Source organism: Varanus komodoensis, unplaced genomic scaffold, assembly GCF_004798865.1.
Source record: "Varanus komodoensis strain SLA01 unplaced genomic scaffold, ASM479886v1 scaffold58, whole genome shotgun sequence".
In the NCBI taxonomy this organism is placed as follows: domain Eukaryota; kingdom Metazoa; phylum Chordata; class Lepidosauria; order Squamata; family Varanidae; genus Varanus; species Varanus komodoensis.
In genome coordinates this window covers 149343-165050 of record NW_025336197.1, presented here as the reverse complement: position 1 = coordinate 165050, position 15708 = coordinate 149343, and the positions used below count along the sequence as shown (strand labels likewise).

The following is a 15708-nucleotide window of genomic DNA, read 5'->3' as shown; positions in this document are numbered from 1 at the left end:
TAAGGGAAGTCACGTTTATATTTCATTGGTAAACGGGTTCGGTTCTCTTCGCTTCTCCCGGGTGGGGGTAGCCGCTTTGGTGGTTTGTTTTACTGCTAAATCAAGGTGTGTGGGGACAGATCAGGAGAACCGAGCTTTCCCTTTTCCGTGGTGGGGGCTTTAGTTCAACGTACATAGGCGCTCATAAGGCAACTCTACGAAAAAAAGGGCGAGTGTGGAAAGGCTCGAGGCTGGCTGGCATGTGGACTACTTCGAAGGAGAGGAGTTCATAAAGGTATGTTTAATAGAGCGACTTGACCACAGAAATGATGCCTGGCAGGAGGAGTCCGCCTCGGGAGGGCTTAAAGCGAAGCAACGGGGAATAAAAAGGCGGGAAGTCGTTACCGCGAATGCGCTTCGAGCCGGGCTGGCGTTGGAACGCGTGCTCGGCGGCGGCTGGCCGGAAAGGCCTCGTGTTAGCGCCCAAGGCAGCAGGGAGGGGCAAGCGGCGCCCCTGTAAATACGCCCCGGGGGCAGCCTTTCACCACGCGGGGACTTAACGGAAAGTGCAACGAACGGCCTACCTGGGTATGTCCTGGCGCTGGAGGTATGTCTCGGTTGACTTCCCGCCGCCTCCAAGATCTGGGGAGTAAATCCGGTTTGTTTTCATCTGTGTAGAATGCGTATGGAACGAGAGTTCTTAACGGATTAACTAAGTTCATGTATTTACTCCACTAAATACATGGGCCTCCACTGCATTCATTATTGGCAAGCTCCATGGGACTTGCTTCTTTCTAGGCTGTGTCATGGGAAAGCTGCAAACTTAGGAGAACTTGGTGGCGGTGCGCGCCAATACATAATCGTATATTTCTGCACGATTTGAACTAGGAGTTGGTACTAGGAGGCCTCTTTTTCGATAGGATGCCCGGATAAGTCTAATTTGAGTCGGTAGTATTATATTTTTAAACAGAGAATTAGTTAGGTAATACCACAGCATTTTTATGGTGCCTGTATGAAATTGGCAAAGTAGCAAAAGCTGACCAGCTGAACAGGGAGTCATAACTTTGATACTATACAAATAATCTGTGTAAATTATGGAATTGTCTTATTTTAATCCTAATACTGAGAAATAATTACATTTCAAGAGTTTCCATAGTGTACATATATGTACTTAGGCCTTTTTTAGGCTAGACATTAGGATTTAACCAAATAGGGTGTTACAGTAGGTGCAGATACTCATCTGCATTAATTGCTATTGATTAGTTAATATTCATGGTATTAATGTAATGTAGTGGGTTAGCAAAGACAGTTAAGGTAGGTCTTTATACACAAACAAAAATTTCATTTTGAGGAAATGTCGAAAACTCTAAATTGGATAGAAAAATGCACACTTGCTTCCCTTCTATACTCTGTACCACAGAATTTTATACACATAGAAATGTACTTTCTAAATTCAAGTATGAAAATAAATCAGTTGTTGAAATCTTTATGGAATTGTATATATACTTGCAGTCGGCTCCAAATCAAGACACTCACAATTCAAGCATTCCTCGGGAAGAAAACAATCAGCCTGCAACAAGCCAAGGATATGTTCTTCCGGAAGGGAAAATTATGCCGAATACTATTTTTGTGGGTGGAATAGATATAAGGGTATGTACTTGTATTATGTTGTTCATTTAGATTTGTGCACCGCTTTGTCCCAAGGACTGAGGATAATGCTGCAGTTCTATATGCACTTAACTTGGAAGAAAATCTCATTGAGGTCAATGAGGTTTATTTTCTGGGAAGGTAAAATGCAGAGTTGAACTGTAAAGCTACTACTGTGTCTCAAATGTATGTATGTATGTATATTTATTTATTTATTATACTTGTGCCCTGCTTTTCCTTCAAGAAACTCAAGGTGGCATACATGATCTTCTATAATTTATCCTCACAATAACTTTGGTGCCTTGTCCTTCTCTTTGAGTAAGCTTCATGCCCAAGTAAACATGTCCAAATTCCAGTGCAACAAATAGACTTTCTACTTTGGTGATTATGTAGTGAAGAAGTTACTAGTCTTGCTATGTCTTTTATTTTTAAACAGGTAAACTAGACTTCAATATTTCCATTTTATGGCTAATTAAACTAACTACAGTGTGTGGCCTGCATACTAGAAATGTGCTTGGAACACCTTAACCACAGGAACTTCAGAGGATGCTTGTGGTACAGTGAACTCAAACGTCTGTAACTAGGTTTCCAAAACATTGCATAACCTATTTAAAATAGCTTGGGTCACTGTCTTCTGGTCTTGATGCACATAAACCTCTGAGCATAGGATTCTATGCAGAGTGTGAGGTGTGATTATTATTTATTATTGTTAAAGTATTTCAAAGCCGACCAGTAGCATCATTCTTTCTGGGCAGCTATTACAATAGTGAGCTGTCTAGGGATGCCATTGGTGGAATAGGCAGTTTATAAATATTTTAAATAAATGAATAAATGCAATAAAATTTTAAACATAATAAGATAAAATGACAATATACATAATTAAATAAAAATGATATATTTAAAAAACAGTTCAGTTAGTCATAATAGTCTAAGCAGTGTCATAGGTGAGATGAGAGGTTTTTGCCAGGTGCCTAAAACTTAGTAAAGCAGGCATGTGGCAAGTCTCATGTGGGAAAGCATTCCATAGTTGGAGGGCTGCTACAAAGAAGTAGTGATATTTGCCATCACCTACCTTATATTTCATTTAGCTGTTTTGGCTGTCCAGATAAAACACAGAAAGGAGAAGGAATGAGATTTGGGTACTGTTCAGATAATTTTTAAGCTCTTAGCCCCAGCCCCTCCCCTCCCAGTATGCCCCTTCAACCTTCTCTGAGATAGATTTCTGACTTCAGCTGGGGCAGCCAGTATGGTTCTTTCCATGCCAACCGTGAAAGGGGCCAAGGATTCTGCACGCAGAGTGCCAGTTGTGTGGTTGCCAGACTTTGAAGCTAGGAATCAGAATATTCCCATGATCCCCTCCCCCAAACCACAACAATGTTGAGAGGCCAGGGAGTAATTCTGTGTATATTGAGATAGAGTCCTGGTCTCCTGGCATTCTGTAGCCAGCATGGCAGGTTGGATAATGGCAGAATGTGTAGGCCTTCTGTCTAGACAGGGATAAGTTTGTGTTTAAGATTTATTCCTGTTTCAGAAATTAGAATTTTGAAGCTGTCCTAGTGAGAATTATGATATTTAATATTGATGGCACATTTGTATGGCCTAATCTATCCCTAGATGGATGAGACAGAAATTCGGAGCTTCTTTGCACGATACGGCACTGTTAAAGAAGTGAAAATAATCACGGATAGAACTGGTGTGTCCAAAGGGTAAGTAGAATCTAGGTATGTAATAGCTGGGAAGACAGCCTGTGGGTAAGACAGCCATCAATGTGGAAATGTGAACTGCAAGTCTGAAGGTCTCTGCTATGAACTTAACTGCTTTTACAAATGGTTCAGTATTGCTCTGACTTTACAGTCTGACCTTATTTTTTGTGATGCTGTAATTGTATTGCTTTAATTTGTACATAAGATGTATTTAAAGTTGCCTTGAGAGTTCTTGACATCCAAAAGGTGGGATATAAAGCTTTAAAATAGGTAAAGAAATAATATGGTTAGTTGCCCTTAATCCAAAGAGTTCCTGATCTCTTTGTCTCTGTGACTGTTCTGTGGTTGGTTGGTTGGTTTTTGGTGGGGTGAGGGATCTATTTCTAGTGTAGGAAGCTAAACTTGGGTGCTGCTACTAATGTGAAGAATGTTGATGCTGCAGCTAATTTTGCATTATCTTCACAGATACGGATTTGTATCATTTTTGGACAACGTAGATGTACAGAAAATAGTAGAAGTAAGTTAATAAAGAGTTCTCTTGTCTGTAGTAACAACCTACTTTGGTAAATTTCTTTACACAATTAAGTTTTTGTTGGTATGGAATTGTAATTAAAGAGGTTCAACTGTAGGTAGAGCATCACATTAGAGTCATTAACGCATCATGTTTAGTCTGTAAACTGTTTACTGTCAGAGAGGAATGATATATCATTGTAACAGAAGTGGATTATAGTATATCTGTGTGCTGTAATTTGCATTAATTTTATTAGATTTAAACAATTGGTGGTATTTTACCATTTAGAAACAATGTGGCTCAGACTTTCACACATGACTTTTTTTCCAGTCACAAATAAACTTTCATGGGAAGAAACTTAAACTAGGACCTGCAATACGGAAACACCCAAATTTATGTGAGTACTTTATCTCCTATATGAAGAGAAACTTATTCATAAAGTAACAAAACTTCTTATTGTTAGAATTAATGCCATATTAATAATACTGGTACTTAATCTAAATACTTTCTACTGCTTTGTGCTATACTTTCATCACCATACACCTTAAAGCAGCTTTCTTCAGCCAAGTGTTCTCTAAATATTTTAGACTTTGATTCCCATTAGCACCAACCAGTATGTCCAGTGGTCATGAATTTGACCTTTGTAGTTCAAAACTTCTGGAGGTTGTCACATCAGGGAATATGCTTGCTTAAAGTGAATTGTGCATGAAAACTTAGTATTCAGCAACCATATGTAGCAGGGGTCCCCAACCCCTGAGCTGCAGGGTCTGTGGCATGTTTGGTACCTGGCTGCACAGCAGGTGGTGAGCAGTGGGCAAGTGAGCAGAGCTTCATCTGTGAGCATGACCTCCACAATTCTCTTCCTTTTGTTCATGGGCTGCCAAACACAAGAGAAGGAGGCAGGACATAAAGAGTGCTCTGACCCACCGAATCCAATCTTTTTTGAATGGACTAAGTTTCTCTGATAGATGCCTTGTTTCTCTAGTGAGACAATGATGCAAGTTGCACCTCCTCAACCAACAGCATCCTATAGCATGTGTGGACTGGCTCAGGCATGGGGCAGGCACTCCAGTAAAAAAGGTGGAATGACTGAGCCTTAGACCAGTGGGAGCAGGTGGATGGGGGTGAGGCTATCCTTTCTTCCCCTGGTTTTTCCTATGGGGGTGTGAACTCTACTGTAAACTGTGCATGCAAGGGATCTAGGTTGTGTGCTCCTTATGAGAATCTAATGCCTGATCTGAGGTGGTGAATTGTATAATTATTTCATTATATATTACAATGTAATAATAATACAAATAAAGCATACAGTAAATGTAATGCACTTCAAACGTCTTGAAACCATCCCACCCACCCCCGGTCCTTGGCAAAATTGTCTTCCACGAAACTAGTCCTTGGTGCCAAAAAGGTTGGGGACCACTGATGCATAGGATTGCATCACAAGTTTGGTGTAGTCCAGGTTCTTATCCATTAGTACTAGCTGCAGTTTTTATGGAATTAGAAAAATATTCTTGTACTAGCACATTTTTTTAAAGGTAGAAGTATTCTCAATGCTTTTCTTGTCTCCCAAGGTGCCTATCATGTGCCACCCAGACCAGTTCTTATTAATTCACCCACACCTCAGTTCCACAGTGTTTGGAGTAACCAAGAAACATATATGCAGCCAACAGCTATGATGAGTCCTGTAACACAGTATGTCCAGGTAAGGTTTCTGGAGTGAATTGTTCAAATTAACTCTCTGTGTGACTACTTTTAAAGTTTGATTTCAAATTATTAAAGTTGAACAATTTATAAAAGAGAATCAAATATATTGCTCAATATCCCAAGACATAATCCCAAATTTATGACCTTGGATATAATTAACTAACTTGTGTTACCTTCCCCAATTCTTTCATCACCCACAAATCTAATCTGCATACTGAAAATGATTGGAGGGTTTAGTTTTTGTGAGGGGAAGTGAAAAGTAAAGTTTGGCTGCAAAAACAAGCAAGAGGATTCAGGTTGGCAGAGGGAGAAGGTGCCCCAGGTAGAAACAAAGCTGAAGGGATGGGATACTGTAGGAAAAAGGAACTGGCTGAGAAGGGTTGCTGGCATAGACCAGAGCACGTCAAGGAGCGTAATTTGATCTCTAGTATCTCTAGCAATGTTAAGATTAATTAACAAACTGGCAGTAGCAAGTAGAAAGGGGAGTAATGTTCAACACAGATGGGTGTAATGTATTGCTTCATATTTATGCTCTAGTGTATTCCCAAAGGTTCCTAACAGCATTGAAATCAGCTTTAGAAGTTAGGACTTTTCCAGAATGCATGTTCCTTGTGTACATTTCCAGGTACACTATACTGTAATAATATTTAAGTACATAGAGGCAGTGATCTTAAAAATCAACTAACTGCTGCCATATCTGCAGAGTGCTTTAGAATCTGGTAAAACATGAGGCTTTTTGGAGGTGTTTTCAGAGATGAATAGACCTCTTTATGGTGCCTTAAAATGTTTGTATTCCATATTTCTAAACATGGTAAATATTTCAATTGGATCAGATTATCAAACATAGTTAACTCTTTGGATAAACAGATTTAAATCTGTACCAATTTTATTGCTCTGAATTCATGACTTTGCTCAAACTAAAAGTCTTTTGGCTTCAGAATGTTATGGTTACAGATCTGTAGATACAATAACTTTTTCCAAGTTTTTTATACTCCAAAGTTGTCTTACTAAAATACGTTTAGATAAAAATATTTCCTTCAGACATGAAGGAGCCAGCTTGAAACTTTGACTCATTCTTCAGATGTGAAGTGATGAGATTTAGAGTGTCTTGATTTGATATCCTTGCTTCTTAAGAAACATTGATTTAAACAAATCATAATTTGCCAAGTTTGAAGGCAGTAGTAAATTGTAGTTTGATGCTTACTGTGAATGGAAACTTTAAATCATGAGTCTGAGGCATGTGTTGGTTTATTTATGTAATAAGATGGTTTTCTTTTAGTTTTTCTTTTAGTTATAGACTAGACATTTTCTAGTGTATAACCTGTGGGATAAATCGTATAAGGAAACTCCTCATAACTACTTACCTTTCTTACTCAGGAAAAAACCTTATCCAACAGTAGCTTTGTATTTGAACTTTTAGGCATATCCTTACGGTTCACCAGCTTTATTAATTCAGCAGCAAGTTCCTGTAGGATACCAGCCAACTTACAATTACCAGGTTTGTATATGTATATTTGAATTCTAATAACTAAATAGGAAGGCCAAGCTTGATTTAACCCTTATTTCTAGTTTTAACTTAAAATGTTCATGTATGGCTGGCTCTACTATACATAACTTTACATAAATGTTAGTCTACTGAAGTGAGCTATTTAGGCAACATCTCTTTTTCCCCCTGTCACCAGCTGTTAACTTTTGGGGAATACCTACATGATTTGTGTATGCATTTAAACATGAGGTACAGTAATGCAGTTCATTTAGTAGCATTACCTTCAGAGATGTACAGTGACCACAAGGTTAGGCTTTGACACTGACTTGGAAACCGTATGGGTACCACTTGACTGATAGGAAGGCAATGTGTTTTGATAACAAACAGTCAAAATTTTCAAAACTAAAAAATGGTCAGAAATGGTTGAGAGGTACAGAGTCATTTTAGGAGAGGATTACATCTGCTAAACTTCAGGAAACAAGGTGCAGTAGTTTTGGTGCAGAGTTCAGTGAAATTTGCAAGGGTAGTTCTCTGCAGAGAGGACTGAACCTGGCAATTTCAGCTGAAAGATGAGGTTTTAGTGAAAGAGGAGGGCTGAGTTTTGGGGTAGGGGTTGAATGATTTGCTTCCCATTTCATCCACTTGTGGTTGAGTTGGGCAATTTGTATGAAAAGGTTACATGTTATCAAGATCTTCAGGCAAGAAACCCACCAAATTTCAGGAGGGTAAGTGCAGGAGCTAAGGTGGTATTAGTGAAAGCTAGTCTAAAGCTTTTTCTTTGTGAACTGCATTGATATTGGAAAACTGGCTTACAGTCCCATCTGTTCCCTTTCTCAAAATCCAATAATTGGAGAGCCCCTTGTACTGCTTGCTTTAGGAGTAGAAAGTGAATCTTTCAGTCACTCAACCACCTTCTGCTTCATTGACATTTAGAGAAACAGAAAACACTGTTTTGAGGGGATTCACACTGCTTTTCTGAACCCTGGATTACAAATTAATATTCAGGCAGGGTTCAACTTGTGTTCCAGTTGCTTCAAAGGAAACTCTGTTTCACTTCAGGAAGCACCTGAATTGGCTTCATCCAAATCCATCATGCATGCCTGTTTGTGATCAGCACTTTACTGATATAGCTTGTCTCTTCCCCCACCCCTCCAATTCGCACGATATGGCTTCCCATCTGTGGTATTCTGCATGGCATAAGTGACCTTTGTTGCTAATCTTGTTTTGCCATATTTCCTTAGGTAGCCTGCTTGGACAGTCTTTAAGTCTTTTAAACAGCTATTTTCATGCATGCCTTATTGTAAACCGTAGTATTTAACCTGTATGTTAAAGTTCTTGTCAAAATTGCTGCATGTTGATAAAAATTGAATTTGTTTTGTTTTTAAGATTCCACCACAATGGCCTCCTGGAGAGCCAAGAAATTACATTGTGCCTCCGGTAAGAAGGTCACACTTTTTGTTTTTATTTAATCTTAATTGCTAATAACTAGATTGTCCAAGAAGATTTCATATGCAGAAATACCACCTTAATAGTGCCTCAGTTAACAAAGGGCCCTTAATTCAAGTAAGTACTGGAAAACATTCCTCTTTTTTTTTTCTTTCTTTTTTTGGAGCTCCCATTGAACTTAATTTGTGCATTGACACATGTACAAATTGGTTTGATTTCACTTACTTTTAAATATTCCAACCTTTTACTAAGTATGAGCCTTCAGAGCTGCTTATGAAATCCATAAAAATCTGGAACCAATTAACAAATTAAGTAGCATTTGAAGGCAGTTAACAATACTAATTGAATAAAGGTCAAATAAGCAAAATTTTGAGAAGGAAGGACTCCCTGGAGAAGAGTCTAATGCTGGGAACAATAGATTGCAAAAGAAGGATGGCAGAGGATGAGGTGGCTAGAAGGAGTCACTGAAGCAGTTGGTGTGAGCTTGAGTGGACTCCGGGGGATGGTGGAGGACAGGAAGGCCTGGAGGAGTGTTGTCCATGGGATCACGATGGGTCGGACACAACTTCGCGACTAACAACAACAAGCAGAATTTATGGTTGAAAATAAAATGAGCAGCCATGAAACCTATTACTGACCACTAAAACCCTGGGCAAAGAGTTACTTTGATTTGCCCTTAGAACAATTTTTTTTTATGTGAACATCTTGGGAAGTATTGTTTTCATAGGGCCTTCTTGTGATACTTCTTTGATCTCAAGCTATTTTTCTACAGTAGAAGTAAATAAGAGCAAGACAGAGGAAGACACCTTCAGTCCACTATAGAAAAGGAACCTTCATAGTAAGCCCCGTGCTCCATTTTCCTACAGTGGAGGAAGGCATCCTAGTCACCTCCTACTTGCTCTGGAAGACAGAGCCAAGTTGAAATCATCTTTTCGGTGTGAGAGGGTACCTCCAAGCTTCTGAAATAAAATAATTTGAAAAGCAAAAGATTCTCATCAAACAATAGGGAAAAATAGCAAGAACAATAGAGGGAGAGAGAGAGGTGCTCCCCATGAGTCCCCGACCATGGAATGCGCTCCCTAGAGAGGTCCGCCTGGCGCCATCATTATATGTTTTTCAGCGCCAGGTCAAGACCTTTATATTCAGCCAGTATTTTAACACACAAATTTAAATTTTAAATTATGCTCAGCGTGGAACAGTTAATTTTATTCTGAAATAATGTTGTTAGCCGTCCTGAGACGACAGTAATGGACAGCATACACATTTTTTAAATAAAAGAGTCTAATCTGAATAAAAATGAACTGAACTATTTTCTTCCTAGTTGTAAGACTTAATACGCTTTCTTATATCCATGTAGAAAAGGAACCTTAGCAGTAAGGCCAGTGTCCTGTTTATTCTGAAATACTCCTTAGGGCAAGCCTCATTGCTATTTTGGTTTAAATAGAGGCCACTGCTGAGCCCACTTGTCAAATGATGCTTGGCCAGAACAAAGGTATTCAGGTTATATTGATGAGCAAACAAAAGAGTGAAAGGCTAAGTTGCTACTGCACAAAAAGTAATCTAGAGCAGTGCTTTTCAACCTTTCTGCAGCTGGGGACTGGCAAAAACAGGAAATCCACCTCAAGGACCACTGAGGCAGAAAGGAAAAACAGCATACACAGTATTCTATGTTAGTTTCTAAACAATACCAAAAAAGTGAAATTGCTCCAAAGCAACCAGAAACCAAGCAACAAAAGATGCCAACAAAACAGCAAAATTCAGAAATTCGCGCAGTGTGGCTGCCAGCTGGCTCCCACCAAGCCATCTCTCCCCTTCCTGCCCCCTCTGGTGGCACCTGCACACCTCTGAATGTGATGCCAACTGAGGAAGAAGTGGTGGGGCACAGCCAGCCCCTGTGCTGGTCATGAGTGGGATGCTGCACTGCCACTGACCAGCAGGAAATCTCCCGTTGACTGTCACCTGAAGACCACTGATGAGAACATTAGTGCTGAATGCAGCTGTGGAGGCTGTGTCTCTCCTGGTATGACCTCTAAAAACTCCCAGGGACAACAGCCAAATTCTCATAGCACAGGGAGATGCAGGCGTTGGGGGAAAAACAAATGTAAAGCTTTAGTCAAAGCCAAATATATCTTGATTGCCCTACACACATCCACTTAGTACCATTCTCTTTGGTTTTGTGCTTGAGGATTCGGATATAGACAGTAAGGTTCTTAAAATTGATGGTAGGTTGTGTTTGCTTTGGTTACAGTAGTACAATTTTTACATAGAACTACCTAGTATTTGGTACTATTTGTTTATTGCAAACATTTATATCCCGTCCTTCCGACAAGTGCTCAGGATGGCTTACACAATGTAAAATTGCAATAATACAATATTAAAACCACAATTATTAAAACAATATAAAACAGCACATCTTAAACTAAGAGAAAAGAAAAGAGAGGAAAGAATTGAAAATGCGACTGTAGGGAAGGAAGAAAAAAAATCTTTTAAAACATCTGAAACCCTTGATTAATAAAATGATGGTTAAATAAAAAGGTCTTTACTTGGTGCCAGAAGGAGTAGAACATATGTATCTTTATTGCTGTAGTTTTGTCTTATTTAATATTTCCTTGTTTGTGTGTTTTTAACTTTCGTTCACTGGCCAGAGGGCCTTGACTATTATACAGTATATAAATAAATTCATACTTGGGATCAATGCAGATCCTTTCTAGCTAAGAATGCATTCAGTTATGATGCTCTGTGCTGATGTGATAGCAACTGAAAATAAAGCTTCCCAGAAAAGTAGTTTTAAAGATACCCTTCCTATAGAGAGTAATACAGAATATCACTAAGCCCCTGAAAACATGGGGAGTCCAAGAAGGAAACTTGTGCATAATGAAAGCTACACTAAAGAGGGTCCTCTAAGAAATCTCCAAACATGTTAAGGGGTAATTCCTGTTACTGCAGCAAAGGGCTGCAACTCATTTTTTTTTAATGTAGTAGTTTGCAGGTGGAATGCCTCCAACACCCATCTTTCTGGAGCAAAGCAGGACTGTAATGGGGTGGCTCTCTTCTGCATAGGGAAGGTTAATTCAACTTTATACATAATTTTAGTTTTATTATATGGAACAAGTGAAAGGAATAAGGCCAGGATATGCCTCTTTCACTGTAAGAAAATGAAATGTTGGGCTTACTGCAAAGTCTTCTTTACACTGAATGGAACATTTCACATGTCATGTCATCTAGTGGGCATATGGAGAAGAATCTGTGATAAAGATCTCAGCTTCTTGTGCCTGGGCTTTAATCTTGTGGGCAGGGTTTTATTGTGCAGTGCATTGCTTTCTTTTAGTTGATTGAGAAGTAATTATTTCAGCAGGCAGACTTAGGTGCAACAGGATGGTCCCATGCAAAGACCAGAGGAGAATCTTGCTGAATGTTTGAGAAACTACTTCCAGCAAGTTCACAGAATTAGAATTTTTAAAAAGTTTTAAGTGTTCTGTGTTTTTAATTCAGTACAGAGAAAGCGGGGAGGTAAGGTAGATTTTATCAAACTCTATACAGGATGGAAAAAGTTGCTAGGAACAGTTATGGAAGAAGAAGAAATATATAGAGCTCTGAATCACCTAATAAAATTGTTTTATACTTTAGTCAACATGAACAAAAAGATTTCATATAGTGTATAACTAACAAATGGAATTGATTGCCATAAGATATGATATGATAGCTATGCTGGGTTAATGTCTTTTAAAGGGAGACAAGTTCCTAGTTGATAACAGTTTGGGAAGTATTTTCATCATGAATGTAGCAGAACAGGAGTTAAGGTTACCCTCCATATGTTGTAATTCCAAAAAAATTGTGACAGAATGCCTGGTGTTTAAATTTTTATTAAAAATGTAAGTTATGATAAGTTTGTGTATCACATCTAGTTTGGCTTCAGCCTTCTGTGAAGTGCTGCTATTTTGTAAGCTGACAGGGAAGAGGAAATATTTGAAGGATAATCCCAAAGTGCCATAGATTTACTCTCTGTAGTTACCATTGTCTAACAGCCCCAGCCAGCTTGGTGCTAGGGTAATTATGCTGGTTGTTGCTTTACAATTTTGTTTCTTACTGTAATATTTAGAACATGTGGCCCCTCAGGACATTTTTGCATTACCTGCCCTGTTCTACCATTGCTGCCTCTACACATTGGCAAATTGTGATGATTTAGCAGGGAAACACTACACAGTGTCCAAGCAGAGTCATACTTCCACACACCATTTTTTGTCAAATGGATGTAGTTCAGTGTGCTTTTCACCACTGTGGCAGTGGTAAACTCATCTGGGTACAGTGCAGCCTGTGGTGAGTACCAACAGGGGGTGATGGGAACTCGTTTATTTCCTTTTCAAGAAAAACTTTTTTCTCAATATTTTTTTCCTCTGTGAAGGCTTTAGTACACTTGTAGTTCTTAAGCATCACTGCTTATCACAGGGAAGCAACCTTCACTAAGTATGTCCTATTAACTACAAAAAAAATGAAACCATCTAAGCTTTTGTTTCTTATTATTTAGATAATGTATCTTAGAATATCTTTGCTTTTGTAGAGCTTTACTTTTCAGAGGACAGTTTCCAACAAACTATTGCACATTTATTTTCCAACCACAAGAGGGAGAGCCCATATGGATGAATTGCATTCTCTCTCAACATTTCTTGGAAATGGAAGTCCCACCCCTCCTGTGTTAATCTGCTGTCCACTTCAGAAAGAAATCTCAGTGTAAAGAGAGGCACTGAGCACTATAGCACATTCTGTGTTGGAGAAGAAGCCAGGTGTTCATAACGAGCATCTCAGTTGGGGTGTGAAAAACAGGAAGAGACTCAGGACTTGCAGGAACCATCCGAGGGTGTCCTTTCCCATGCCTTGGGTATCCCTACTGTTCTGTGAGAAAGATCTTAGCAGGAGTGTGCAAGAATTTATGCTAATAAGTCCTGCCCAGTCTCATCTCCTGCCATGATGTTTTCATTTTGACTGGGGTACAAGCATATCAGGAGAAGAAATCCTGATTCATCTCTGATTAGAGATAAGGAATAGATTCTCCTTAGTACAGCTTGCAGGGTAGGAGAGCAGGCTGGAATGGGCCTCAGTATGGGCCAGAGGTAGTCTTTTCTTTGTGTAAAGGATTAATTTTGATTGACTGATTGATTGATTGATGGGGACTGGTGAGTATCACATTCCTTTTGCATTGTTGTCTCATTCTAAGCAACATAGTAGCTTGAAGTGAACCATGTTATTATTAAAATATACGTCATAATGTAGCTGCCCAGACAGAAGTTTATTTTCTGTTCCTTTATAAAAAGCATTGCAGATGTTCAATTGAATTGGCTTAACTCTGCTGCTTCTGTGAGTGATAGTTGTAGGATGTAAATAGGATTAGTACTTGATGCTCTGGAGAAGGTTGGCATGTTCTTCAGGGCATGCTGTTATGACTACTGGGAGGCTGATCCAGAAATCTCCTGAGCTTCTAGCTATATAAAGTTATAGATAGATGAAAAGGATAGCAATAAACATGTTTTGGTATTTTTTATATTTGTATTTTAAAATTGCTTTCTATTGCAAGCTTGCATATTGTATTTCAGTTTCAGGCTGCTTTCTTCTGCTGATGGGATCGATAGTATCCATTTGTATTAATCTTTGAACATACTTTATTCAGGCTTATACCACCGTGAATTACGGTGGTGAAATGGATGCAGGAGCTGACCAAGCGGAATGTTCTATGGCTGAGACTGCACAGTCCTGTGCAAACAGCCCCCAAAAGGTATGTATGATTTCTATTGCTTATTCCATTCTTACAAATAGGAAACTACATGAGGTGACTGCTCATGATGAGTTGTGGGGAACTTGCAGGGAAAGAAGATTGCTATGGAATCTGGGTAGCAAGTATTGCCTCTCTTATCCTGGGATATATCTGGTGATTGCTGAATAAAGGCTGCTGGCTGTATTGCTTCACTCAGTGTTTTGTTCTGTGTTTGCCATCATGTATATATTGGACTCATTGCTGGCAGAAGGATTAGTATAAATTTGATATTAAACTACAAAGCCAAAGTCATTAGCATGGAATTTGTAGTTCTGGTTTAGGGAAGTTAGCATGTTCTATGTTTGAGACATAGAATTGATTCTCTTAGAAGCAATTTCTGTTTGGGGACATTTGATCCAGGCATGAAATGTTTGCTGTTATTTTCCTGCTTGAGGTTCCTACACTGTCCTTGTAGAAAATTTTCAGTTAGAAAATTTTAAATGGAAATTGAATTCCACAGAGCTAGAGAAAGTTTCCTAAAATGTCTCCTTTCTTGAGAAGTAAGAAGACATAGGATGTCTCGGAAGCTGCATGCATTTGTATTCATAGAAAGCCAGTGATAGCTTACAGAATCCGTCTTTTCCTTTACTGTTGTTTCTCCCACAGGTTTTTTCAGCTGTGTACGAATTAGGTAATACATAGCCTCATGTCAGTTATCCTTTGACAGCTGAAATGTCCAAGGAATTAACTAGGCAGGAGCATAAATATTGAATACCTTTAAGAATGCAGTTGAGAAAGACTGACCAATACAACATCATAATCTTCAACAACTACTAACTGGCCCTAATTGCACATTTCGGAGGCTTGAAATGGTTTTTAAAAATGCCAGGAACAAATGGGAACAAGAAGAGCCAGGGCAAAGAGCCAAAATGGACTCTGTTGCCAAGTCATTTGGCATATGTGCTGGAACCAGTTGGAAAAATGAGGAAGAAGAGAGGATGTGCAACAAACCCAGTTGTTATGTATACCATGGGTTGTTCAGTCATCCACTCAGACTGTACAGCTTGTTTGCAGGAATGACTTAGTGTTACACATGAACTCACCCAGTGAGCATAAGAGAAACACTGTTACTTTCCTTCTGCTACCACATGTGATGGAATGTGTAAGCTATCTCTTGAATGTTTGTTTAAAAAAACCTCAAACTTGGATCTATGGAACTCACCACTGCAATTTTAATCAAGTTCCCAATTAAATGTTGTTAGGGAATGATGCCTCCACTATAAATCTTTTAACTGCTGCCATCAGAATGATTCCTCTATACTTAAAAAAATCTCTGTGTGGTTCCTATGGTGTAGCCATGGAACTTGCACCCATTACTAGAAGAAAATGAACACCAAATGTCACTATTCAGGTAATAGATTTCAATAACATAAAGGTTCTGAAGTCCTGATAAGTTCCTTCCTCAACTATGTAAACTTCAAGTAGCTTT

The 15708-nt window shown here is 38.9% G+C and overlaps 1 protein-coding gene across 1 annotated transcript in view; it reads left to right on the top strand.

Moving 5' to 3' along the window:
* Positions 1-1575: 1575 nt before the first annotated feature.
* The window catches only part of DAZL (deleted in azoospermia like), a 36825-nt gene continuing 22692 nt past the window's right edge, over positions 1576-15708 (top strand). Inside the window, exons 1-8 of the mRNA XM_044449405.1 lie at positions 1576-1629; positions 3241-3332; positions 3795-3846; positions 4171-4237; positions 5409-5539; positions 6962-7039; positions 8414-8464; positions 14136-14240. Of these exons, the coding sequence (XP_044305340.1) occupies positions 1591-1629; positions 3241-3332; positions 3795-3846; positions 4171-4237; positions 5409-5539; positions 6962-7039; positions 8414-8464; positions 14136-14240 (615 nt within the window). The 5' untranslated portion in view covers positions 1576-1590. The remainder of the gene's footprint in view (positions 1630-3240; positions 3333-3794; positions 3847-4170; positions 4238-5408; positions 5540-6961; positions 7040-8413; positions 8465-14135; positions 14241-15708) is intronic.